Raw genomic sequence first — 27,024 nt, 5'->3', positions numbered from 1 at the left:
AAGGAGAATTTGAGATGAAAGATCTTGGACAGACACAATATTGTCTTGGCCTACAAATAGAACATTCACAAAATGGTATATTTGTGTATCAATCCACATACACTAAAAGAGTGTTGAAACGATTTAACATGGATAAATCAACTCCTCTTAGCACCCCGATGGTCGTTAGGTCACTTAATATTGAAAGTGATCCATTTCGACCACCTGAGGAGAAAGAAGAGATACTTGGTCCGGAAGTACCATATCTAAGTGCAATTGGAGCGCTGATGTACCTTGCAAATTGTACACGGCCTGATATATCATTTGCTGTGAATCTTTTGGCAAGATTCAGCTCATCTCCAACTCGAAGACATTGGAATGGGATTAAACATGTTTTTCGTTACCTCCAAGGGACCATTGATTTAGGCTTGTTTTATCCTAAAAGTTCAAAAGGTCAAATGGTTGGTTTTGCAGATGCAGGATATCTTTCAGATCCACACAAAGCCCGATCGCAAACAGGATACATTTTTACGATCGGAGGCACTGCTATATCTTGGCGTTCTCAGAAACAAACGCTTGTGGCTACTTCTTCAAATCATGCTGAGATCATTGCACTCCATGAAGCAAGTAGAGAATGTGTTTGGCTGAGATCAATGAGCCGACACATCTGTTCAAGCAGCGGGATTGACGAAAATACGGAGCCAACTATTCTATATGAAGATAATGCAGCATGTGTTGCTCAAACAAAGGACGGATATATTAAAAGCGATAGAACGAAGCATATTCATCCGAAGTTCTTCTCATACACTCAAGAGCTCGTGAAGAAGAAAGAGATTGAAGTAAGATATGTCCAATCATGCGACAATGCAGCTGACCTCTTCACAAAATCACTTCCGACTTCGGTATTCAGAAAACACATCCACAACATTGGAATGCGTCATCAGAAGGATCTATGACTGCTCATTCGAGGGGGAGCTTACGTAGTTGTACTCTTTTTACCTTACTATGGTTTTTCCCATAGTGTTTTCCTAGAAAGGTTTTTAACGAGGCAACAAAGACGTTAAGCGAGAGCGGATAGTGACACCGGCCCCCAAGGGGGAGTGTTACGAAAGACAAAAGAAAAGATGAGCCGCTTTCGTTGAAAATATAAAAAGATGTGGGGTCCGCTGCACTATTTGCACAGTAAATTTCCTTCTATATATACGAACGTTTGCGTTCGTTTGTAAACACACCATCCTTCTCCTTCAATAACACATCCTTTCTTCTTATCAGTATTATCTTCTTCGTACGGGTATAAAATTTTGCTTTATTTAAATTCCTGCGATATAATAAAAATTCCAGTTCTTTTTATAACATCATCAACTTTGTTGTTTCGGAGACTACACATTTTTCAACCAGCAATCTTGGTCGCCGCCTCACCGGTATAACTTGAATTATGACCAGACTCCGAAGATGGTTGCTTGAGTAACTCGTGAAAAGATCTCTCCGCAACTTGCAGGCTAAATTGTCATGTAACAAGCAGAATCCTCCATGAATTCGTTCATCAACATGTCATTGATGTATTTAAGAACATGAGTTATCCAAACATATTGACTGTGAAGACTGGTTTTGAATCTCAGATTCTATGAAATTAGGGAAGAGATTGTTACTAAAATCAAGATTATTTCACGGTTTGCCGCAGGATCCAGATCTGTTGGAATCTGAAACCATAGTTGAAGATTATGCGGAGAATGAAGAAGAAAAGAGTTAATTTGTATATAATGTATTATGCTGTCTTATCGTCAGTCGCATGTGCTTTGTCCCAGTGGTCAAGCTAGAAGCTAGAGAAGTGTTAACACCAGAGTTCGAATCCTACATAGTTAACGTTCGAGTAAAGTTTTGTTAGTCAAAGTAGGTTTTGTGTTACGTTGAAAAATTTGGATCGGATAATCATTTGTTTGAGTATGAAAAGGCACGACTGAAATTTTACAGGTCGAAATATGCCCTTTTCCGGACCATTTGCTTCACTGGTTTATATAATTCTTAAGGTCTCTTAAAAGATGTCTATATAGATGATGTAGACGTTTCGTTTTTTTTTATGCGGTGTTGCTTGAATTGAGTGTTGATCACGTACATTTGAACATGTTTCATCTCTTTAACAACTCTTATTATATATGATTCGGTTTCTTGACCTTGAATTCGTCTAAGTCTTTGTTTCTTTCTTTTGACTTTGGAGAAAATATATAGGTGGTATTTGTGGCCCTGTAGACTTGGTCTCGGTCTGTGGATGCAGGATAAGCAGATGGGTATACTATATAAGCAGATGGGTAATGAATGTATGATCTTAAACCCTCACCATCATTTCTAAAACCAATATTCAAAATCTTTTCATTTCTATTTCTCTTGAGACCCCATGGCTTCCTTCTTGAATGTTCTAAAAGAGGTTATGTGTATCTTACATGAATCTGGCAAACTCTTTCTCAAGAACAAGAAGCTGATGTTCTCTGTCTTGGTAATCCCTCTGTTTCTAAATGGTTTAGTTTACTTGTTCAACGTCTTTGCCATCAAACCCGAGATAACAAACTTGATTCAAGAATCAAGTCTGATACCTATGATGGATCCAAGCACCCCAGAATACTTAGCCCATCTTATGAAAGTCTTTCAAGATTTTCAACAATTTGTGGTGTCTTCATACATATTTGCCGCAGTCTCCTCCATCATCAACCTTTTATCTGTTCTAGTCATCGTCCATGCTTCAGCTCTTACTCATAAAGAAGAGAATGTGAAGATCAAAGACTTCCCTGCTCTGACCCTTAAATCTTGGAAGGGACCTCTTGTGACCAGTTTCTACATCGTTCTCTTCAGTCTTGGCTATTGGTTTCTCTTCGTCATAGTTCTTTTTCCTCTTCTTTTGTTATCTACAAAATTCGATTACTTGGCAGCCAAGTCTGGGGCTTTGTTTGTTCTGTTCTCAGTGTTTGAGTCCTATTTAGCTATCGTTTGGTATCTATCTTTGGTCATATCGATACTTGAGGAAACTTATGGGATCCAAGCTTTGGGGAAAGCTGCAAAGATCGTTAAAGGGATGAAACCGAAACTATTTCTCTTGAATCTTTTCTTCGGTTTAGTGTCCTTCGGTTTAGTTCAGATAGTGAGGCGGGTGGATTTGAACCGTTCATTTGCAGTTATCTTAACCACCGGTTTGGTTGTTGTGAGTTCTATCGCTGCAGTGAGGATGTTTCAGATTGTGAGTTACACCATTACCTATTTCCAATGTAAGGGACTCCAAGGCAAAGACGTTGAGTCGCTGAGGGATGTTGAATATACGAAACTATCCTCTACTACGCTCATAGGAGCATTGCCTTGAAGTATTTGAAGAGATATAGTATAGTCTCATGAATGTATTGTTTGTTTGTAATGGGAATTGGTTACGTTGTATGTATATTATCAATAATCAATGGTCTGGTTAAATATCTAGGATGATATATTTTTGTTAAATATCTTGCCGTGTAAATATCTATTCTATTAAAAGAGAATCACTCTGAAAAAATCTAGTTATACAAGGTTGTTAAACCTTTTCACTAGACTATTAATATTTTGGTCTTATCTTAAATTTATATTAACAATATATTACCATATATTTCTTTAACAATGATTTAATCAATTTAATAGGTGATATAACTAGATTTCCTAAATTTTCTAAGATTTGCCTTAAATAAAATATTTTAAATTTTTGTGACATGAATCAAAGCTATCTGTGATACTTATATATTTGCCGATCGTATCTACAATATAGCCTAAAAGATAATTAGCTATATATTAATTAATAATAAATAATACTCATTTCTTTCATGTAAACAAAACATTGTGAGATTCACTAGTGAACTATCATTATTTAAACACATGACATATAGACTACGCAATCAGAAAATATTTACTTACGGTTTTAACAATTTATGGTTCACGACTTCACATAGTTTTGACTGGTAAAGCTAAAAATACACATATCAGACACATATCAGACCTACTGAATACACAAGTTTAACAATATTGATTTTTATATTTGTATATAATCCATGGAGTTTATATTAAAATGATTTACAGTTATATATTTGTCAACCTTAGAGCAGTGTCCCTAAATGTGTATATATGTAGAAAGATAATCCTAAACTCTAAATCCTGAAAATAATAAATACATATACTGGTGTATAAAATATATGGTCAGTGAAATTTTGTCTACCTTAATATATTTACAAAATGGTTCAACTAATTCCCCTTAATAAAATGGTTCAAACAATATAGGTTCGTTAATACTTCACATCCACGCAAGGTGCAAAACCGCTATAACAATCACAAATGTTTTCATCTATTCAATAGTATAGATATTCTTAATACAAAAAAATGTGAATCACTCAAAAATGTGAATAAAAATGTGAATTATTAATACTGAAAAAACTGAATCACTCAAATATTCTTATAAGAAATATTTAAATTTACCTGAATTATCTGATATTTAATCCAAAAATAAAATATGACTTTTACCTGAATTATTTAAGATTATGCTTAAAGCGAGAACCAAAACAGAACCGAATTGAACTCAAGATTTTAACACGTTTTTAAAATTGGTATCTAAAACAAACTAAAAACCAAAAAAACTAAACTGAAACCAAACTCAAACTTATAAATAACTAAATAGTTCATATATTTCTTGAATAAAAAAAATCAAAAAATCAAAAATCGAATCGAAACCGAACTAAAACCTTAAAAAGAACTGAATCGAAACCGAACGCGTAGCTTTAAACATATTAGTGAACTAACAAACAATAAGTTTATCAATAAAAAAAATTTCGCACGGATCAAAATCTAGTTTCGATTAAAATGCCAAAGCCACTGGATTACAATCAATAATAATAATACTGTCTTGAGGATAATAAACACACTAGGATAAGACCTGCGCAAGGCGCAGGGTAAATTTATTTGAAAATTATTTAAAATATATCGTATGGAAAAAAAATTATATTATTGATCGAATTAATATATTTGGCCCTTAAACAATTTTTAAAAACTTTTTTGTTAATTGCATAATTTGTTTACTAATGAACTGATCTCATTTTTAAAAATATTTTAGGTCAAAAAATTATTTATCGCATAAAAACCTAACGGTTAGGTCGAAGAATCTCATGCCTACTATTTGGTTACAATGAAACTATGCCAGCTCGATTTTATATCATGATTTAGTAATTTAAAAGTTAATTATGGTTACGAGAAGTTTACGTTCACGTGTCAATCCTATCTATCTTCGATATTTTTCTCTTTTTGTATCATTTTTGTTATTGCTCGATATAAATATTAATTTTCGAGTTTATTCTCATTTCTTTCTTTTATTTTGGCATGAGATTTAGAAAATGTTTAAGATTTAAAATTATTAAAGAGATACATACTTAGGTTAATATCTGTGCCTTGTGCAGAATAAATACTTATTTTATATTTTTCTGCATAATATGAAATAATAAAATAAAAATTTTATATATTAAAACAGAAGTCATGACTTCTCATTCATGTATGATTTTTTTAAAAAATGGACTATCTACTAGAATTGGTCACATTACATTTTCAATCATTAGTAATCTTTATATTAAATAAAAGACATTATTAAAAAATCTTTTCGAGAGACATATAAATCTATAAATCTCTATGCGCTTAGATATAACTCTCTATAACTCACGAGAGTTTGTGGTTTTCATGTAAAGTTTGACATGAACAGACGTCTTCCCAGATTATTTGTTTAATCATTGTATTTTTGTAGTGTTGTGTTTGCGGACAATATTTACTAAAGATTATTTGATTGTAAGCTCTGAACATATGTTAATAATTTACTGAACACATTGATTAGTGTGGAGAAGATGAAGTTGGTCCATTGTTAACGTCCATTTATGTTTTTCAAGTCAATGAAAGCAGAAGACAATATTAAAATAATGGTCGCTTGATACAATTACGTTTATTTAGTTGTCTTACCATTTACTAAAGATTATTGGATTGTAAGCTCTGAAACTATGTTAATAATTTACTGAAGACATTGATGCATTTAGAGAAGATGAAGTTGGTCCGTTGTTAACGTCTATAAGAAATTTAGAATACCTACATTCAGTTGCAACAATAGATATCTACATCTATTCTGTTAACAATTCAAATTAAATAAAGATTAATTCCTATTATGTTATAACTAATCAAAGCAATATCTACTTTAAAGAATATATAATTTTCGTGAGTGTACTAACATATAGGATATTCTAAGCATTTATTTTAAAGCTTGGAGATCAAGCTCACATATTTATTGTTGCCCTGACCTTCTCAATTTGTTTCCTATATTTTCGAAACAGAAACACGTAAAATTTTTTTTATTTTACATAACAACCTAAACAATATCATCGATCTAATATACTTGATACCAGATTTACAATGAATATATCAATATCTACAATATAGGTAACTATAACAACCGATTCTTAACATCCTATATCGTATATATTAAAACAGAAATCACAACCTTGATTCATGTGTGATTTTTTAAAAAATGGACCTAATGTACATATTTCTATAAAGTCATGTTACATTTAATATCTAATCTTATCATTTAAATTTTGGGCCTACCATAAATTTTTATTGGGCTATCAATAATTGGATTTACACAATAGATGATCCATTGGATTTATAGATAGTATAAATTAAATAGATATAATTTAATGTTGTATTACTATACCTCTATATGCTAAATATTTAAATATTTGTCGATGTTAACTGTTAAAATTATAAAGATTTTTTTTAAATAACAAAAATCATATTATCTAACAATGATTAATCTTTACTACCTTAAACCAATGAAAACAAATTTTAAACTATATAGTTTATTTTAAAAATTAAACAAAAACTAAATGTTTAATTATTTACTTGATAATATAAATCTATGAAGCGAAAAGTTTAATTTTTTAAAAACTTTCTAAATTTGTGAAATGTTATAATATCTTTGAATATGACAATAAAACAATATTTAATAATCTTTATATATATATTTATGATTTAAATAATAAAATAATAATCCAAAAATATATATATATATATAAGAAGATACAAATACATGTGAAAGTTTAAAACAATCTATTCAATGAAAAAAATATACAGTAAACTTATTATGTTTTAAAAATTGATAGACACATATATATTATAATATATCCCAATTTAGAATTGAAAACAAAATATTTATATAAAAATAAATGAAAAAAAAATCTGCGCGGTTGCGCGGGTCGTGATCTAGTGATATATTAATACGCTGTTTTTATATATGTATTGTTGCATCTTTAAACAGCAACGGATACATTTTTAAACGGACGGTGCTTATTGCTCCACGTGTTGTGTTTATAGTGCACCTTCCTCCTCAAGGTTCTCTTGATCCTGCAGATTAAACGGGTTTCAAATGTAGCCTTAACAGACTTTTAAACTAGGCCCAATAAAACTCATTGTTTCAAATATTAAATTTTCTTTATGCTATCTGGTTGAATACTTGCAATCGTACAGTGTACACCCACAAATTTTATCTGAAATATTTAAATTTATCTTAACTATTTGATATCTATACTATTAAAACGGAAAGATTCTTAAAAAATCTACCTATAAAAGGTTATTGGACCCTTTCATTAGTATTTTGTAGACCAACTAAATAATCTCCCTATTTATCTCCTAATAATTATCATATGTACCATTCTGAATTCGAATATTATTAATATCCTCTTTTGTGCAACCTTCATTTACATCCTTAGAATATCATAATATACATCTACGACAACTACATAAGTATTCATTGATAGTATTATTACTTTTACTAGATCTTTTATCCGCGCTACGCGCAGATTGTTTAGTATAGTTAAACTTTTATTTAATTAATTAATTTATATTTATTTTAATAATCTACATTGTAATTTGTAAAGTGATTTTTTGCCTCTGAACTCTCATACTTAAGGTTAAAGCAACTAAAAGATTTATAATCCTTAATAAATAAATATATTTGTTAGTATATAATTAACAAAAAAATTAAAAGAAATTTTATTGATTTGATAATTATCATTGTCTAAAAATAATTTATATTGTGTTATAAAGTCTTCATATCTTAAATAAATAAAAATAATTAGATTTGTTAATATATTATCGTAAATTAAAATTCTTTTTTATTTGGTAATTATCATTATATAAAAATAATTTATATTGTGTTATCGAAAAATAATATTTTACATCATTATTATTTTTTAAAATAAAAGAGATATATCTCTCTATATATATTGTATATAATTTTATATATACATAAGTGTTTTTAATATTCTTACACGATAAAGGATAATTTTATTATAATAAATAACTTTGTGATATGTAAAAAAATTGATATTTATTTTTTTATTAAATATTACAAATGCATGAGTATTTTTAAACTGTATTTTACGTGATAAAATAATTTTGCTATGATAAAAAAACTCTGTATGTTTTTTATAACCCTTTAATGATCACATTTAATCTATATGGAAGAAATCGAAAGCCTGGACCATAATCTCCATGATCGAACACTGTCAAGGTTACATCGGTGTTATGTAACAGGAACATATCGTGAAAGAAAAAGCAAAGGACATGTCAGAGAATGCAACGAAGTCACAAAAATGAGATTCGAAATTACCCAGATTCATAGCTTTATTACTCAACTGGGGATTGTGTTTGATTTGGTATATACATTCATCCATCTCCGTCTATCTCGAAGCTTCAAGTCGACTTCTATGGCAGCATCCATGTCTTCTTCTTGCTACCTTTCATCGCTCCGTCTAATCCCATTCAAACGAACCTTCTTCTCCCCCGTTAATCCTCCATTCAAAAACCTAATTCTCCGGCCAATCCCCTCTTTCCTCCGAGCAATCGTCACGTTCCAGAAAATACCAACTGTTATTGTCCCTCCCTTATCGGCTTCATCATCATCTCCGTCGTCCTTCAACCGATCGAAGAGCTTCCTCCGAAGCTACAAGAGATCGTCAAGCTATTCCAATCGGTGCAGGAGCCAAAGGCCAAGTACGACCAGCTCCTCTTGAGAGAGTCATCGACTTTCAGTTAGAGGAGAAGAAGAGGATAGGAAATGACGAAGAACAAACGACGAAGAACAACAATGAGTTAACGGGCCGTCTCATCAAACAAATCGGATAAAAAATAATAAGCCCAACAAAACCTAAAGCCGTGCTGACGTGTCCGAATGCAGGTTTCCTATTGGTAGATTTTTTAGAGTGACGTGGACACCTTCTCCATTGAGGATATTCAACTTTTAGTATTGTATGATTTTTTTACGTAATAGTTGCCATATGTCAACAAAAAGATGTTACCATATATAATACATTAGTATTTCATGAGAATTATAGTGTCTTCATTCTAATTTTAATCGACAGCTAATACATCATCAAAACCAAAATTATATCGAGACATAATCATATAAAATTTTATGTACATATATCTATACTAATAAAAAGGAATCATTCTTAAAATCTACTATAAAAAGATTGTTGAACCAATGTATAACTATTTTATTATTTTTTATCCTACCATTAATTATTCTAACCATACAAAAAAATTTGAAATATTTCAAATGGCTCCTATTGTTACTCTTTAGTTCATGTGATAGACTTCTTTTCTAAAATATTTTAACACCTCAAACATTATGGTTGTTATGAAATATTGCTATACAGTGACAGATCTTGGAAATTTTTTAATTGGGAGCACAAATACAAACTTTTAAATTTGATGGAGCATTATCATAGAATTTGAGCTAATTACTTCAAAAAAACTCAAGATTTGAACTAAATACTTAAATAAAATAAAAATATAGACCTACATCCGGCTCTGTTGTTATACACCATATTTTATGCTTAATATAGACCTACAAAATTTACACATTAATTATAAAAATTATTATATTACCAAAAACATAATTTAACAATTTTGAAATTTTACAGAAACCCGAAACTATAACCAAAAATCACATCAGAAACTTAAAAATAATATTTATAATAGTGAAAACATATCTGAAATATCAAAATATACAAATTATATACAAAATATTTTAGATATTTTGGGTACCCGAACTTGAATAGAGATCCATGGGTCCAAAAACAACACCCAATAGATTTTTGCTCCATTTAGAACCTAAACATGTATTTTCGTATTAGTTTTAGTTCAGTTTTTGGGTCTGAGTATCTTATATATTAAAACAGAAGTCACAACTTTGATTCATGTGTGATTTTTTTAAAAATGGACCTAATGGACATATTCATAGAAAGTCACGTTAAATTTAATATCTAATCTTATCATTTAAATTTTGGGTCTACAAGAAATTTTTCTTGGGCTATCAATAATTGGATTTAAACAATAAATGATTCATTGAATTTATAGATAGTATAAATTAAATAGATATAATTTAATGTTGTAATACTATACCTCTATATGCTAAATATTTAAATATTTGTCGATGTTAACTTTTAAAATTATAAAGATTTTTTTTTAAATAACAAAAATCATATTATCTAACAATGATTAATTTTTACTACCTTAAACCAATGAAAACAAATTTTAAACTATATAGTTTATTTTAAAAATTAAACAAAAACTAAATGTTTAATTATTTACTCGATAATATAAATCTATGAAGCGAAAATTTTAATTTTTTAAAAACTTTCTAAATTTGTGAAATGTTACAATATCTTTGAATATGACAATAAAACAATATTTTACTAATTTTTATATATATAGTTATGATTTTAATAATGAAATAATAATCCGAAAAAAATATATATAGAAGAAGATACAAATACATGTGAAAGTTTGAAACAATCTATTCAATGAAAAAAAATATATAGTAAACTTATTATGTTTTGAAAATTGATAGACACATATATATTATAATATATACTAATTTAGAATTGAAAACAAAATATTTATATAAAAATAAATGAAAACAAAAATCCGCGCGATTGCGCGGATCGAGATCTAGTTATATATTAAATAACTAAGAAATCAGTTACTATTATGTAATAAATTGGCTTGCACATATAAATCAAATGACCAATCTTGTTTATTCGCAACCATTTTAAAATAAATAAATCAAAACAATCAATTTTGTCTATCGTATATGATATATAATTAAATTTAAACTATATGTATATATATATATATATTAACTTAAACACCTATTAAAATAAAATTATTTATTTATATGATTTTATTATCATTGTATCTTATTATAGAAAAAAATTTAAACATTGATCACAAAAGTTTATGTGAGACTTTTAACAGTTTTAGTAATTTATACCCGTTTTGAAAAATTCAAAATACAACATATACAAAAAAATCTAAATTTTTAATATATGATTAATGTAATTGTGTAAGTTATTTTAATAGTAAAGAATTAAACAAAAATGATGGAAAGTATACAGATTATTATCAAATCTTCATTATTTAAAATCATTAATTACTATATATATCATAATCACATTAGGTAATTCGGTAGGTTTTATTTAAGGAAATAATATCATATAGTTGGTATTAAATGTTTCTAGTGAGATATAAAAATCGAATTGGACCAACATGTTTTTCAATTTCAATGTGAGACTGACACTTAGGATTAATTAACTATCTAATTGATTGACATATAAGCTAACTGTTTTTTTTAATTATTACAAAATTGAGGTTACATCTTTTCAAATGTTCCTCGATTAATATATAGGGGATGAAAACCCTAATTAAAAAGTGGCAAGACTAAGTTAATGAATCGTCATTCCTCGTCGCTGCTTTCTTCTTCTTCGTACTGGAGCCAGAGAACTAACAAGGTAATTTTCTCAGATGTGTTCTTGGTGTTTATCAGAAAACAAAAACAAAACTATTGATAAGTGATAACATGATTTTACGACAGATGCTTTTCTAATGTGTTGGAGTGATGATGAAATTTTGTCTTTTATAGAAACATGAACCTCTTTTTTTATATAGTTTGATGATTGAATGGTGTAACGGTTGGAAGTAAAATTGAACTTGGATTCTGCAACTAAAGTTAAAGTTTTATGTTAATAACTTAATATCAAATTGTGTTTTGACTGCAGAGAACGTTTAGTTTCTGCGACATAACGTACGGTAATGTCTTCATCATCACAATTTTTTTTAAAGTTAATTGCTTTTTTTTTATATTTAGATCATTGATGTGTGAAGTATCCGCATACATAAAAGACAAGACTTTATGAAGATAGTATTTTAATTTGTTGGTTAAATTTTAACAATTGTTTCAGGAATATGAATCCATCCGATGATGATGTTGTGGATGATAAAGCATCATATTACGTGTATAAGCACATCAATTAACCTAATGTGCATATTACCACAATCGAATGGTATGTCGATGTAGCACTTTAAGATCGAATCCGCAGAGACCAACGATTACACTTTATCTTTATTGGATCAATACTTAGCTAAAACAATGATGGAGTTTTGAGATTAAGGTTTCGTAACAAGCAAGTAATAAATTCGTTTAAGGTTTTTAGATGATTAAGAGAGCTAAGTTCAAGGTGATTCATCGGGATACTTAGGATCATGAACTACACAACTATTGAGGAAGGCAATAAGAGCCAATCTAGAACTTGAACAACAAGAATAGATAAACCCACTGTCGTGGTGTCTACCAATTTATCAAGCAATCCTAATGCCTAAACTGTCGTTTGGATCAGAATGATGACAACATTAAGTTCAGATTCAATTGGTTCACGATTTGCCTTAGCATCAGCTTTCGTTGGCTAAGGAAAAATCGCCTATCTATGCTTTTTCTAGCAACCTCAAACACTTTTGATGATTAGATTAAACATACGATCAGATGATAAATGGCCAGTTTAACACAAGCATTAAGATTAGCAATAGACAGAGATATCAAGGAATAACAATCCTATTTGTGTCTAACTCATTGATCCATGATCCCTAACACCCTAAACCTAACAAGCCACTACTCAGCCATGAACAGAGAAATCACTGAGACAATAGATGAAGAAAACATGTTGAATCAATAAATAAATAAGATAGGGTTCAGGAATCTTCTCAAGGTGAGAAAGATGAAGCCTTTTCTCTTTCAAGGTAGCAAATCTTCAAGTACAAAAGTCTCCAATGGTTTATTGTGTAAAAACTAGCGTAGTATGATAATAAAAAATAAGAAAAGATATATATGCAGGTCTATGGCGGCCTGGGAGTAAAAGGGGGAAGCCCTAGGTAAAATCCCGAAATATTTGGAAACTTCCTTAAAAATCTATGCTGCTGGAACAGGCACTCAGGTTGCTCCGCTCTAATGTTCTGCGTGAAAATCACCAAATTGCATCGTTTTCTGCCTCTTTTGTTCCAGCTGGTCCATCTTCCACCCAATGCCACTCCAGACCTGTAATGACTCGAAAAGGACTAGGAACACTCGATAAAGACTTGAAAACCAATTGAAAAGCATATATACAAGATGTCTAAAACACCATATATCAAAGCACCTTTATGGATTTATGTCAACAAGATTGAAAAGATAGTAGGAGGGGAATCATGGAGGTTTGAATGCAAATTCTGCAGTAATACATATGTTGGGTCTTATACTAGAGTTGTGACTCATCTTTTGCAAGAAGTAGTTAAGGGAATCAAAGGATGCTTGAAAGTTACTCCACAACAAAAAGTTAACATGAAGAAATTGGTTAATGATTGCAAGGAGAGGATAAAACGTTCAGCTTCTACACCAGTTCCATTACCTTCATCATCAAGAAAGGCATCTGCTTCGTCTCTTGACTATGACATGAGCTACAAATTTCCTGATACAAGTGAGACTGTGTCAAAGAAGAGAAAAGTAATGGGTTTAGCTTAAGAAAAAGCATTCAATAATTAGGCCAGAGAGCAGTGTGATGGTGAAATATTTAGAATGTTCTGTACAAGCGGCTTGTCTTTTAATGTTGCCAGAAATCCTCATTATCGCAATTCATATGTGCGTGCATCACAAATTCCAGGATATGTTCCTCCTGGTTATAATGCTTTGAGGACTACACTTCTCCAAAAAGAAAGAAAGAACATTGAAGTGCACTTGCAGCCATTGAAGGATTCATGGAAACAGAAGGGAGTTAGTGATGCAGAGAGATATTTGGATATATTCCAAATATCATTATTATCTAGTTTATTGTTTATTTAAGTATTTATCTTAATTAGTGGGAATTATCGTAAGGTTATTAATAGTTCTAAAGTTATTTGGATTTTATATAAATAGGCTTAATTATGCCTAGAGTTGTATTTAGTTTATGATTTGATTAATAAAAGTTAAGAGATTTCTCTTTATTCCTTGTTTTCGGCTAGAACATAGGTGTTCTCAACGAATTTAAGAAGACATTGATCTTAGGCATTCTTAGACTAAATAAGATCTTTGTATTATTCTAGTTTTCCGGGTATTCTTAGAATCAACGGATCTCTAGTTCTATCGTATAAAGCTTTCGCTACATCAGGTGGTATCAGAGCTGGTGTTTTGGTTTCTTAATCAAAACTTGATTCTAGATCATGGAGAATTTGTTCTGTCAAAGTGAAGAAATCGTTTACATAGATATTGTTAGCGATCCAATCTTTTATCTTTATGATGATGACGGTTGGATTCAGTACGACGACAATGAATTCTATGGTCAAGTGGTTGATAAGTTGAGCGATGAAGTTACTCGTCACAATATTTTCTTGCTCGTGGGCGGCAGCAATTTGAGGCAAGGCTACTCACGTTTTGGGAGTTGTGGAGCCAGCTGGGCTTTTGTTAAAAGTGATCCAGTACGAGCTTTCACACATCATCGTAGCGAGGAGATGGAATCATTCATGCCCATGTTGATTATCTTGTCTAAGGTGGAAAAAAAATCTTATTTTCTTATTTGAAAAATATTATCAATGGAAAAAGAAGAAGAAGAGAAATAAGATACAGACAACCAGCAAGATTCGAGGGCGAATCTTCTCCAACCCGGAGAGAATGATGCAGAGAGATATTTGGATATATTCTAAATATCATTATTATCTAGTTTATTATTTATTTAAGTATTTATCTTTAATTAGTGGGAATTATCTTAAGGTTTTTAATAGTTCTAAAGTTATTTGGATTTTATATAAATAGTTTATTATGCCTAGAGTTGTATTTAGTTTATGATTTGATTAATAAAAGTTAAGAGATTTCTCTTTATTCCTTGTTTTCGGCTAGAACATAGGTATTTTCAACGAATTTAAGAAGACATTGATCTTAGGCACTCTTAAACTAAATAAGATCTTTGTATTATTCTAGTTTTCCGGGTATTCTCAGAATCAACAGATCTCTAGTTCTATTCTATAAAGCTTCCGCTACATCAGTTAGCATATGTAGTGATGGCTGGTCAGACCCTCATCGAAGACCTAGCTTAAATTTGATTGCTGCGAATGAGAGTGGTCCAATGATGTTAAGAGCAGTCAACATTCAAGGTGAAGCAAAAACTGGTGAGGTGATTGCAGAAATGATCATAGAATGCATCAAGGAGGTTGGACATGAGAATGTGGTTCAAGTACTCACAGATAACGCTTCAAATTGTGTAAAAGCTGGTGCACTTATTTTATCTAAGTTTCCTACTATCTTCTGGACACCATTTGTGGTTCATACTTTGAATCTTGCTCTCAAAAACATATGTGCACATGTTTATAATACAAGAAGCAATGAAGAAGTGTATGATGCTTGTTATTGGATAAAGTCTATCAGTGAGGATGCCACTTGGATCAAGAACTTTATTATGAACCATGGAGTGAGGCTTGTCATGTTCACAGAACATTGTGATCTTAAACTCCTTACAATTGCTTCGACAAGGTTTGTCTTCTTTTTTGTTAAGCTCAATCTTAATTACAATTATTTTATAAAAAAAATTAAGATTATTAAGTTTATTTTTACAGGTTTGCTTCAACAGTTGTGATGCCTAAGAGATTCAAGAAAATAAAAACCGGGTTACAACAAATGGTGATCAGTCCTAAATGGGATGATTATAAAGATGATGGTGTAGAAAGAGCATCGACAGTAAAGAAAAAGATATTAGATGAGATGTTATGGGATGAGATTGATTATGCTTTGTCTTTCACTTTGCCGATATATAATGTGATTAGAGCAGCTGACACTGATAAGCCTTCACTTCATCTGGTTTATGAGTGGTGGGAAAGCATGATACAGACTGTGAAAAAGTTTATCTTTAGAAAGGAAAGGAAAGAATTTGAAGATGACTCGGTTTTTTGGAATGCGGTGCAGTCTATTTTGACCTCTCGTTGGAGTAAGAGTAACACTCCTCTCCATTGTATGGCACATTCTTTAAATCCCAAGTAAGTTATAAGTCTTTTCTAGTTCATTTGGTTTATTATCTTATAAACTAAAATTTAAACAGTTTCGTTAGTTATTTAAGTAAAAAATTATTGTTGTTTATTTTGTTGGATGCAGATATTATAGCTCAGAATGGCTTAGAGAAGAGAATAGTAGAAAATGTCCACATCAAGATTTGGAGATTACTAGAGAAAGAAAAAATTGCATCATGAAGTATTTTTCAAATCAAGATGAAAGGAGAGAGGTTAACATTGAATATTCTAATTTCTCTTTAAGCTTGAAAGATTTTGGTAGTGTTGATGCAATCCATAATAGATTTATCGTAGAACCTTTAAGATGGTGGGCAGTTCATGGATCTTCAGCTCCAAAGCTTCAAGCCTTAGCATTTAAGTTGCTTTGACAGCCTTCTTCATCCTCGTGTTGTGAAAGGAACTGGAGCACTTACAAGTTCATCCATTTTGCAACAAAAAAAAAGATTATGCTACAAACAGCTGAAGATTTGGTATTTGTGCATACTAATCTTCGTCTCCTATCTAGAAGGAGTTCTGCTTACAAAGAAAGTCCTAACAAGATGTAGGATGTTGGAGGTGACCAATTTGATTCTTTGGATGATCTTAATATTGGAAGACTTGAGTTTGAAGATCTTTCCCTTAATGAACCAGAACTAGAGGCTGTTGTGTTTGATGGAGAAGATGAAAATGAGTGAAACAATTGATCTTTAACATTGAAAGTTTTTATTTTCAGTTGAGTTATTTAATATTTAAGACTTTGTTGGATTTGTGTGTTTTAGACATTTTTAAATTTTCAGATTTATTTTATATGTGGGTTTTTATTTTATATATATATATATTCCAACACGGATCCGTTTCCTTTTTTTTTTTAACTCGTTTCTACGCTTCCATACGATTCCGCTTCCGCGTTTCCGTTTACGTTTCCATGTAACATCCTTTAAATGGACTTCCCCTGAATATTGGTTTCCATAAAAGATTTCGAAGAGAGCTGATATATAACAACTTTGCCTCAAGAGTTTATTCAATGGTTAAATATGTTTTTCCTTGTCCCTCGTGAGTCACATGATCCTTTAGGTCCAAAATAAGGTGTTTTGTCATATAATTCTTTTTTTTTGGACGAACTACATTTCATTTCATAATAAAGGCTTACACTCCATACGAACAGGTCTGGTCTTAGTACCAAAGAGATAGATTTTCGAACAAAAAACATGTTTATTAAGAGATTAAGTTGCAGTAAAATGCTCGCCACGAGAGAAGCGTCCAAGTTTTCACTACTAAGCAATAACAAAAGAAAGTTTTTGTTTTCCTTGGTGGGCACTGAACATGTTCTATGAATCAGTGGCCCTTTCCGAGTTCCCATCATTAGATTTGTCTTTTGTCGAATGATTGAGGAAGTTCCCAAGCAGCCTTTGATCCAATACCATGTTAGGTACCTGCACAGTAGACATATACTTCTTTAGAACAACAGAAACAGAGAGATAATAGTTTAGAAATGAGAGAGTGTAGAGAAAAACCTTGTCACCGAAGAACATTTTGGTGTTACGAGCAATGGCATCGATGAATTTAAGTTCGAGAAATTCAGGAGTGAGCTTCAACTTGTTTGCTTCAGCTTCTTTCAGCACACTAGTGACATTGATCAGAGAAAAATTAAACATTAGACCCTTTGGTTCTGCAGTTATATATGTTCTTTAAAGACTGGCTATTACCGGTAGTAATCAGCATCAGCGAGACTCTTTTGACGGTCAAGATACATCTGATTCTCGATATCCGCTTCTCTCCGTGCACTGTCTTTCTCAGTCAGTTTCTGTTCCATCAGAATCTTACTAACATTGGCATTCTTCTCGGCTTCACTAATGGCCATTATCTTCTTTGTCTCAGCCTCTTTCTCAGCAACTCTTTGTTTCTCAATAGCGATCAAGACCTTCCAAAAAAGTCAACAGCTTTTATATTGCTAAACAGATATTCCTAACTCATGAATTATATAGCAGAACTAAGAGCCAAGGGGTAAAAAAAGAGTGTACCTTAGTGCGTTCCTCTTCCATCTGCTCAAAGTTCCGCCTCACACTCTCTGGAATTTTAGGCTTAGTGACACGCACACTAATAATCTCAATTCCTGGAGCATAACGTGTGCAATCAGCCTGAAGCGCCTCTTTCATTCGTTCATCAATCTGGAAAACATTTGATTATTTAAGTGAATTAGAAAAGATATCAGACACAGTGTAAACATTATCAAAGATTAGTATGGCTTCAAAATCTACCTACCTGGTCAAAGATGTCAATGTAGACTTGCTGAAGCGAATGAGAGCTGCAGAACTGGTTGATCTCATGGTGAATCTTGTCGTATATCCATGTGTTATCATAGTCGACACCATAGTTGAGCAAAGTGTCATAGACATAATCCTTACGCAGACGATTAACAACCTAAAATAATTTTTTTTTATAATTCAGGTCAATAATACATGTTATTAATTAAGATAAGCAGAGAAACAAAATAATAATAATAATAATAGGGATGTTACTTCAATCTTCTCAAAGGTAATCATGACACCTCCTTTGGTACCACATGGTATATCCTTCACCTAAAGACACATAGAGAGAAGTAACTAGTAAGAAAGCAAACAATCTAAGAACATCAAAGATTTCTAATGGTGAAAAAGACTAACTTGATCTGTTTGGAGAGTAACTTGAACAGGCTCGTAGTTGGTAATGAAAGGCAGCTTCACATGAAAACCTGAAGCAGGAAGAGCAGTGTTTAGAATAAAGAGCTGATGACAGACACTGAGAGAAGGGATAGTTACCAGGCTCGGTAATGATGTTGAGAAGAGCACCACCTCTCCAATAAGCTCCAACGTGACCTTCAGGGACTTGGTGCACCAACGATGAAGGGGACATGACCTGCTAATACCCGTTAAAAGCTCAAACACATTTATCTCTCAAGCGGGTTTCAAAGTATCTTCGGCACACCCAAATATGATAAAACGAAACTGAGATCGAATCTAGGTCGAGAGTCAAGTCAACTAAAGGATACGAATCTCAGACATTCCGACAGAGGAGGACCGATTCAGTAAGGATAAGGATGCGTTTTGATATACCAAAGCGGCGATTGCGATGAAAACACCGAACGCGATGAAAATCGAAGTGACGTCGCCGCCGGGTTCACCGACGGGAGGACGGGGACCGGTTTCAGTTCTCCGCTGCTGAGGATCCATGGCGTAATTAGCTTAGACCGACCTGGGGAGGGGAGGGGAGGGCTTTCTTTTTCTGGAAAACTTGGAAAGGAGTTCTTCAATGGTTTAACCCTGTGGGGGTTTTTATCAAGTGTAGGAGGGAAGATGGTAACTCTGTGTGTTATTGATATCTAACCGTTGGATGGGAATAATGGAATATGGGCTTTAATTGGTAACACTTGTGTTGGCGGAAATACTCGGTAACACTTATGTTGGCGGAAAGACATGATTCCGCAAATTTTTTACCAATCAAAAAAATTATGGAAAAAGCCATTCATGTTGTAAAACAATGGGTAATTCTATATCTTTCATTAATGAATAAGACATTCTTTATATAAAGTTTACAAGAAAGAGCTAAAAGGAAAGAGTACAAATCTTAATCCAACTAGATTTAAGATAACTATTAAATACATAGATGAAAAGATTACACATACAAGGAAAAAGAAAATAGGGTTTCCTTTTCTCTAAAACTTGTGGCCGTCTCTCTCTCTTCTAAGGCATGCGGCCGCCTCTCTCTCCTCTCTCTAGGGTTTCGGCTATGTCTCTTTCTTCTAGGGTTTGGGCCGGTTATGGATCGGACCGGTTATGGACATTCATCACTTGATTTATAACACTCCCCCTTGGATGTAGCCATACAGGATTGTAATAAGCTTAATGTTGCCTCATTAAAACCTTATCAGGAAAACCCAGTGGGACAAAACCATGATGAAGGAAAAAGAGTACAACACGTACTACTCCCCCTGATGTGAACCTCAATGGAGATTCTTTAGTCTACGCATCTGATGTGTGAGCTTCCTGAACGTGCAGGTAGGAAGTAAACAAATCGGCCAAGTTTATTATTGAACCGTAATTGGACCACTTCGACCTCTCCGGTCTTTTCTCATGTCTTCTGACATCGTGTGTGCAAGGTCAAAAAGTGAACCTTTGCTGTCGACTTGTCTATACTTTTGTCAGACAGGCTAAACATACTTATGGACAATATACTAAGTATGGTACCATGAAATTATAATCTCATGTCGTAAACCTATGATCCGGTGTATCTTCTATACACGGATGTGTACCAATGTCTTTGTCCATTGATCTTCCTTTATTATCATCATCAGTCATATTCTATTCTAATTGATTCATGTTGAGTCATAGATCTCAACCACAAAAGCCCACGGATCCTCCCCTTGGCTATTATGATTGTTGACGATGATAAAGTGTGGACTATATGAACTTCTCCTTTTCACTACCATCGGCAATGTTTTAATCTGATCGATCCATGTTCGTGTCATAGACCTCGTTTATACATGTCCACAACTCGTCTCATGAGTGTCCAAGATCATGATGTGACCAATGATCATTGCTGCAACGAGTTTTTACGATCTTATCAAACTATGGCTCTGCGGCCAAATACACTCGTGGACTTCATACATGTCTATCGGTTTTTCTTGCATTCGGTAATGCCATATACATCAGACATTTCAGTCCTATATTTATCTTGATGGCGTCCCATGACCTCTCTTGCCATGTATCATATCACGCATTGAATATATATATATATATATATTAGGTCATGGACTTTGATCACACGAGCTTATAGACTGCAACATATTGGTACTCGATCGAGATAGGTTAAATATCTCCTCTCAGCCTCATAACAGAGTCTCGTGGGAGTAGTTGCCTTATACAGCAGCAGCAAACTGTTCTGCTATGCCGGATCCATATCTAAGGGATCTGATGTCAGATTTGTCTATCCGGAGAACATGTTATATGAGATAGCAAGCTGAGTTAATCCAAATTACCTTTCTTTAGGCTGATAAAGTAAACACAAGGAATTTCGAATTTCTTTTGTATATGTGTGTGGACTGAATTGGATTGTTCTTTTACAATTCCTTTACTAGTATTTCATACTGTATGCAGCTGCTTTGTTTCAGTCCATGAACAGCTTAGGAACAATGATGTTCTTTATCCAGTGATCCATATGCTGTTTACTACATCATTATATGTCAATCTAATTTCTTTCTTATGACCAGACCTTTATAAATTTCAATTTCTTTCTTATGACCAGACCTTTATCAATTTCGAAAATATGTAGCAGCATCCACCACATAAGAGTTTATCTCCTTATAATCTGTTTCATGGTCTCTGTGAGTATCCTTGTGTAACAAGCTATGATCGTATGCTGTTAGTAGGAAACATGAACACCTTTAGACCACGTGATCATGTACCATATCTCACGGTTTCTTTTCCCTCACAAGACCCATCTATTTCACTGGTTTATATCAGATGACGTTTCTGTATATGTATGTATGGCCAATACGCCTATCTCTTCTTTAGATATTTTAAACCCCACGTTTATCTTTTCAATCTAATCTTTAATCTTTATTAGTACTCTTTTGTGGGTTCTGATCCTCGTTTATATCTTTATGTTCAAGTTCTTCTCTCTTATGTACAAATATATCTTTATGTGTCGACACTTATATATGGTTCCATTGTGTTCCAGGCATGATCTAATCGATTTGAGATTTCATTATCCAGGACCTTTGTTACCTAGTAGCTTGGCGTCCCTAGCTACATGGTTTGGTACCTTAGATGTTTAGCTGCGTAGCCTTTTCTTAATGTCTGGTATGGTTTCCCTTATGACCTCGGATATGTATTCTATGCACCTTTCTCTTTTCTTTCTGAGGTTCCTTATCTTATGGAACACTTTGGTCTATCTTGTATAGACTCTGTAGCAACTTGACTATGTCTCTTTCTAGGACATCAGATTTCGTTTGGTGCTAAGCTGGTTATGACTTAGTCATTCTTTTCTTTTCTTTTCGGGTCAGTGCCTGGCATCTCGATTAGCTAGCTTTGTATAATCTTTTCTTTTCTTTGTTTGGACGTCTATAATCATATTCTCTAGTCCGAGGATCTTTGCCAAGACAATGATGGTTGATATCATACTATTTCTCTTTATCATTCTTTTCTTTGTACCAGCTTATAACTTTCTCCTTCTAATGTTGGATAGTCGGATTCATTGGTCATGCAATCCGTGTACCTGGCCATAATCTGATCACCTATGTTTTGGCTCAAGGTCTCTTAGAAATCGTGGGAGAAAGACATATTCTTATCCAACATATATTCTCAATCCTCTTCTGAGGTTCCATCTTAGACGGCACATATGTTTGTGGTGGTTTATTCAAAGTCTCTTAAGATGGTGTATGTCTGGTTTATGACACGTATTCAATCTGAGATGGGAATATCTATGCTCACTTTTATGGCCTGATGCATATTATCCTTATGTACATGTAAATTCATGATGTCCCTAAGCTTTAGGATGGATGTCTGAACCTTATAGGTAATGGCCTGCACGGCCAAGCCGTTTATAGCATGGTCATAGACTATGGTACACGAATTTGTAGTGTGGTCATGGATTTAGGGTTTTATCCTCTCTCCCCCTCATGAACATACTATAATTTCGTGATGCTTAGGACAATCAAGCCTAATGAGTTTCCCTTGTGTACATGTTACACAACGTGAGATCTTTATGGGATAACTCTGTGTGCCTTTCAATAACAATCTTTGCATCAAGTTTTAGACTAGGATGGCTAATCCAGTCGTGCCATAAAAGTATATAATTTCGTGGGATATATCAGTATGATCACCACGGCTCTTGCCTCTTACTGATCTGTAGCATAGTTTTGATCAGTAGATTACATAGGTATAATCTTGACCACATTCTTAAAAGGGTCTTAGGCGTTTTCTTTCTTTCTTAAATCTGAAGGAACTTGTTTCCTTTTGCCCATTGTTTCTATTTGGAAACCATTTTATTATAACTCAATGGGTCATACATTCTTGGGTGTATATAATTCCCTTTAGGCAATGCCTTGGCCATAGATTTCTTACTAGGCTACTATACCCGTACTATAATGCCCTTTAGGAAATTTATTTATCAATAAAATCATTCACATTATCAAGCAAAATCATGCAAGATATAATAGCAATGAACTCAAAGTATTTCATAAAACAATAAGACAAGATGTCGATTTTAGTCTTTGAGACAATCAGAAGTCTCAAAATCCAAGAGGTCGTCCTTTTCAAGGTCGGAATCATCATCAGCATCATACCCGGTATCATGAACCATATGGGCTTCCGGGTTCTTGTTCTTAAGGCTCTCTTGATAGAGCTCACATAGATGTTTAGGGGTTCCACAATTCTTGGCCCAATGGTTACTCATCCCGCATCTGTGACAAGCTAATTTGGTCGAGTTAGACGGTTTGGATATGCCGCCTTGACCACTTCCATAACTGCCTCGGCCACGGCCATAGCTGGAACCACGACCACGGTTATTGTGGTTTCCTTGCCGGCCATATGAGTAGTTGTCACGGCCATGTCCTTTGTATCTACTACGGCCTTTGCCGTGTGATCTCTTATCATCATGGACGTGGTTGCACTCTTTGGGATCTTTCTTTTCAGCCTCATTGGCTTCTGGTAATGATGTTGTTCCGATGGGTCTCATCTCACTGTTTTTTCATCAGGAGTTCATTATTAGTCTCGGCCAGGAGTAGGCACGAGATCAGATCAGTGTATGAGGTAAAGTCTCTCTCTCTATGTTGTTGTTGCAGCAACACGATCGTCGAATGGAACGTGGAGAATGTTTTATCAAGCAACTCTTTCTCGGTTACTTCCTCACCACAAAGTCTCATCATTGAGACTATCTTAAACAATATTGAATTGTATTCATCCACAGACTTATAGTCCATGAATCTGAGATTTTTCCACTCATGTTTAGCCTTTGGTAATAGCGCCGTTTTCTGGTGATCATACCGTCGCTGTAAAGCGGTCCAAAGGTCTAGTGGATTCTCCATGATGAGGTACTGATCTTTTAGACCCTCAATGAGATGGTGGCGTATAATACTTATAGCCCTGTACCGATTCTTATCAGTCTCATTGTTGCCCTCGATGATAGCATCACCGAGTTCCTTTGACCTAAAGTTAATCTTTGTGTCAAGTGCCCATTGCAAATAGTTGTCTCCAGAGAGATTAAGGGCAACATAGTCTAGGTTTGAGATTTTCGACATCTGAATCACATTATCATTTCGAAATTTAGGGTTTCACAATGTGATCATGTGGCCGCAAGACAATCAATAATCTCGGGCACAAGCAAGTCTTATACAATCATGTTTTCAAACAATCTAAAATTACCATGGTGCGATCAATCATAGATTCTATATTAGGCCGCATAGCCATACAATTCTATGATGCAAACTATTCAAGTTTATACGATCTATATGTCATGCTGGTCGATATTTTAAAACAAGACGAATGCAATTCATATTCAGTTTTATATGTTTATGCAAACAACCCTAATCAATCGGTTTCTTATTATGAAAATTAGGGTTTTGATTTAAGCAATACTAGAATTTGATTTTAGCAATATGAGATCAAGGTTTCAAGGCCTTTATGATTTCAAATTCGAGATTAGATCTATCAATCAATCTATTAATCCTAAAACCTCAAATCATCAATCATTCACTCAAAACAAGAACAATCAAAATCGAATTCAAGCTTCAAGGTTTTAGGGTTTCGATTCCAAAATTTAGGGTTTCATAATTCAGATCAGAAACAATCAATAAAACAATCATTCATGTTCTAGGGAATCGATTTCAATCTAGTGATTATGAGATGATCAGTTTTAGGTTATACCAATTTTAGGGTTTCATCAATAACATCGGATTTCCATAATAATGGATTAGGGTTTTAGGGTTTGATCATTATGTTCTCAGATTATTCGGTATACCTTTGTTTGTAGGGTTGAACCGGACCACCAAAGGGAACGGATGAACCTCGAGCTGGAATGAGAATAAACACGAGCTGGACACGAGCTGGTTGCTTTCGGATCGTGAACAGCTGGGATGAAGAACGCGCGCCAACTGCTTCCGGGGACGTTCGTCTGCTTCACGCGTCTTCGAGCTGGGGGCGTCGATCGTCGGATTGCAAGCTGGTCCTTCGGGAGCGCGAGCTAGCTGGGAACGTCGGACGCGTACTGGCTGAGCTGAGACGCGGGACACGTTTTATCGGGAACGCGAGCTGGACACTTGTTATCGTGTCGCGAGCGTCTAATCGGTATTGCGAGCTGTCTGATCAGGAACGTGGGCTGGCTCTGTTGTGAACAGGAAACTGAGGACGTCTAGGATCAGGAACGCTTTAGGGTTTAAGCTGATCGGATAGTTGCAAGCCGGAACACAAGCAAGAACAGATTAGGGTTCTTAGGTAAGTTGCCGGCTAGGTTAGGTTTAAGGGGTTGGCGATTTAGGCTCAGGTTGCAGAGGACAGTCGTGCTGATAATGTGTTGTAAAAGAAATGGGGAATTCTATATCTTTCATTAATGAATAAGACATCCCTTATATAAGGTTTATTAGATAGAGATAAAAAGAAAGAATACAAATCTTAATCCAACTAGCTAGATTTAGGATAACTACTAAATACATAAATGGAAAGATTACATATACAAAGAAAAAGGAAATAGGGTTTCCTTTTCTCTAAAGCTTGTGGCCGCATCTCTCTCTCCTCTAAAGCATGCGGTCACCTCTCTCTCCTCTCTCTAGGGTTTCGGCTATATCTTTTTCTTCTAGGGTTTGGGCCGGTTATGAACCGGGCCGGTTATGAACATTCATCAGTGATTTATAACAATTCCACATATGTTGAATTTTTGCTTAAATTCTTTCGAACAAACTTTCATTAAGTGAGTAAGTGTGTTTTTCTCATTTATTTGCAAAAAGAATTGAAAATTAATTATCTTCTTTACCTCTTCTTTTTTAAGTAAAACATTATTGTATACAACTACCAATATTTACCAGAAATTAATTCACATATAAAAAATTAATTAACTCATAGTCATTTGTTGCTTCAACCACCATCAATCACTAAATGCAGTATTTAAAACTTTCTGATTTGTTTCGTTAGATAGTTAATGTAGAGTTTATAAATTGGATATGTATCTTCAAGTGAAAACACAATTAAAAACACACATAAAATAGTTTCTAAGGAATTTGCATGTGCTATGGATTCTTCACCTACGCATCAACGTGCTTTAAACACGTCAAACACCAGAGAGGTATGTTTTACCCAATAAATACATATATATTATTCCATGCAAATGTTTTATTTTAACGTTTTAGATTCATATGTATATATAATTCTTATTATCTTTTTAAAATGTATGAACATTGTAGCCAATTAACTATATATGGTCGGATCACATGCATCAAGTATTTTTAGAAATATATGACCGAGAGCTGAAAATGGATGATTATGTATTATTTCGTAGATTCCGGATAAAAAAAAAAGAATTTCTAGCCCCATATCGTGGAGGTCCAAGGTACCATCTCCAACAATTTCAAACAAGTGGACCACCGCGTAATCAGGAGGAAACATTTTACAG

At 33.4% G+C, this 27,024-nt stretch overlaps 4 protein-coding genes across 5 annotated transcripts; 2 read left to right on the top strand and 2 right to left on the bottom strand.

The window, feature by feature from the left end:
- The first annotated feature begins 1,063 nt into the window (after positions 1 to 1,063).
- On the top strand, positions 1,064 to 4,146 carry LOC106443545. The gene has a single exon (XM_048768560.1). It carries the CDS (start codon positions 2,372 to 2,374, stop codon positions 3,323 to 3,325), a length of 954 nt encoding a protein of 317 aa, XP_048624517.1. The 5' UTR covers positions 1,064 to 2,371; the 3' UTR covers positions 3,326 to 4,146.
- Positions 4,147 to 15,476: 11,330 nt separating this feature from the next.
- On the top strand, positions 15,477 to 16,381 carry LOC125592554. The gene is made up of 2 exons (XM_048767788.1): positions 15,477 to 15,877; positions 15,961 to 16,381. The coding sequence occupies exons 1-2, from the start codon at positions 15,477 to 15,479 to the stop codon at positions 16,379 to 16,381; spliced, it is 822 nt and encodes a 273-aa protein (XP_048623745.1).
- Positions 16,382 to 17,578: 1,197 nt separating this feature from the next.
- LOC106437937 (erlin-2-B) lies at positions 17,579 to 19,741 on the bottom strand. Of its 2 annotated transcripts, none has more exons than XM_013878959.3 (9): positions 19,479 to 19,741; positions 19,185 to 19,281; positions 19,050 to 19,117; positions 18,906 to 18,965; positions 18,649 to 18,807; positions 18,408 to 18,554; positions 18,093 to 18,307; positions 17,901 to 18,009; positions 17,579 to 17,819 (listed from the first exon to the last, which is right to left on the bottom strand). In XM_013878959.3, exons 1-9 carry the CDS (start codon positions 19,593 to 19,595, stop codon positions 17,715 to 17,717), a joined length of 1,077 nt encoding a protein of 358 aa, XP_013734413.1. In that variant the 5' UTR covers positions 19,596 to 19,741; the 3' UTR covers positions 17,579 to 17,714. The 2 variants fall into 2 exon arrangements, with proteins under 2 accessions (XP_013734413.1, XP_013734411.1); XM_013878957.3 differs by having other exon boundaries at positions 19,185 to 19,284; positions 19,479 to 19,716.
- Positions 19,742 to 23,628: 3,887 nt separating this feature from the next.
- On the bottom strand, positions 23,629 to 24,661 carry LOC106441844. Its single transcript, XM_048767787.1, has 2 exons — positions 24,408 to 24,661; positions 23,629 to 24,103 (listed from the first exon to the last, which is right to left on the bottom strand). Exons 1-2 carry the CDS (start codon positions 24,659 to 24,661, stop codon positions 23,629 to 23,631), a joined length of 729 nt encoding a protein of 242 aa, XP_048623744.1.
- Positions 24,662 to 27,024: the final 2,363 nt, after the last annotated feature.

Source organism: Brassica napus, chromosome C9, assembly GCF_020379485.1.
Source record: "Brassica napus cultivar Da-Ae chromosome C9, Da-Ae, whole genome shotgun sequence".
NCBI lineage: Eukaryota > Viridiplantae > Streptophyta > Magnoliopsida > Brassicales > Brassicaceae > Brassica > Brassica napus.
Note: the sequence above shows the minus strand (reverse complement) of the source record. Positions and strands in the feature narration are given on the sequence as shown.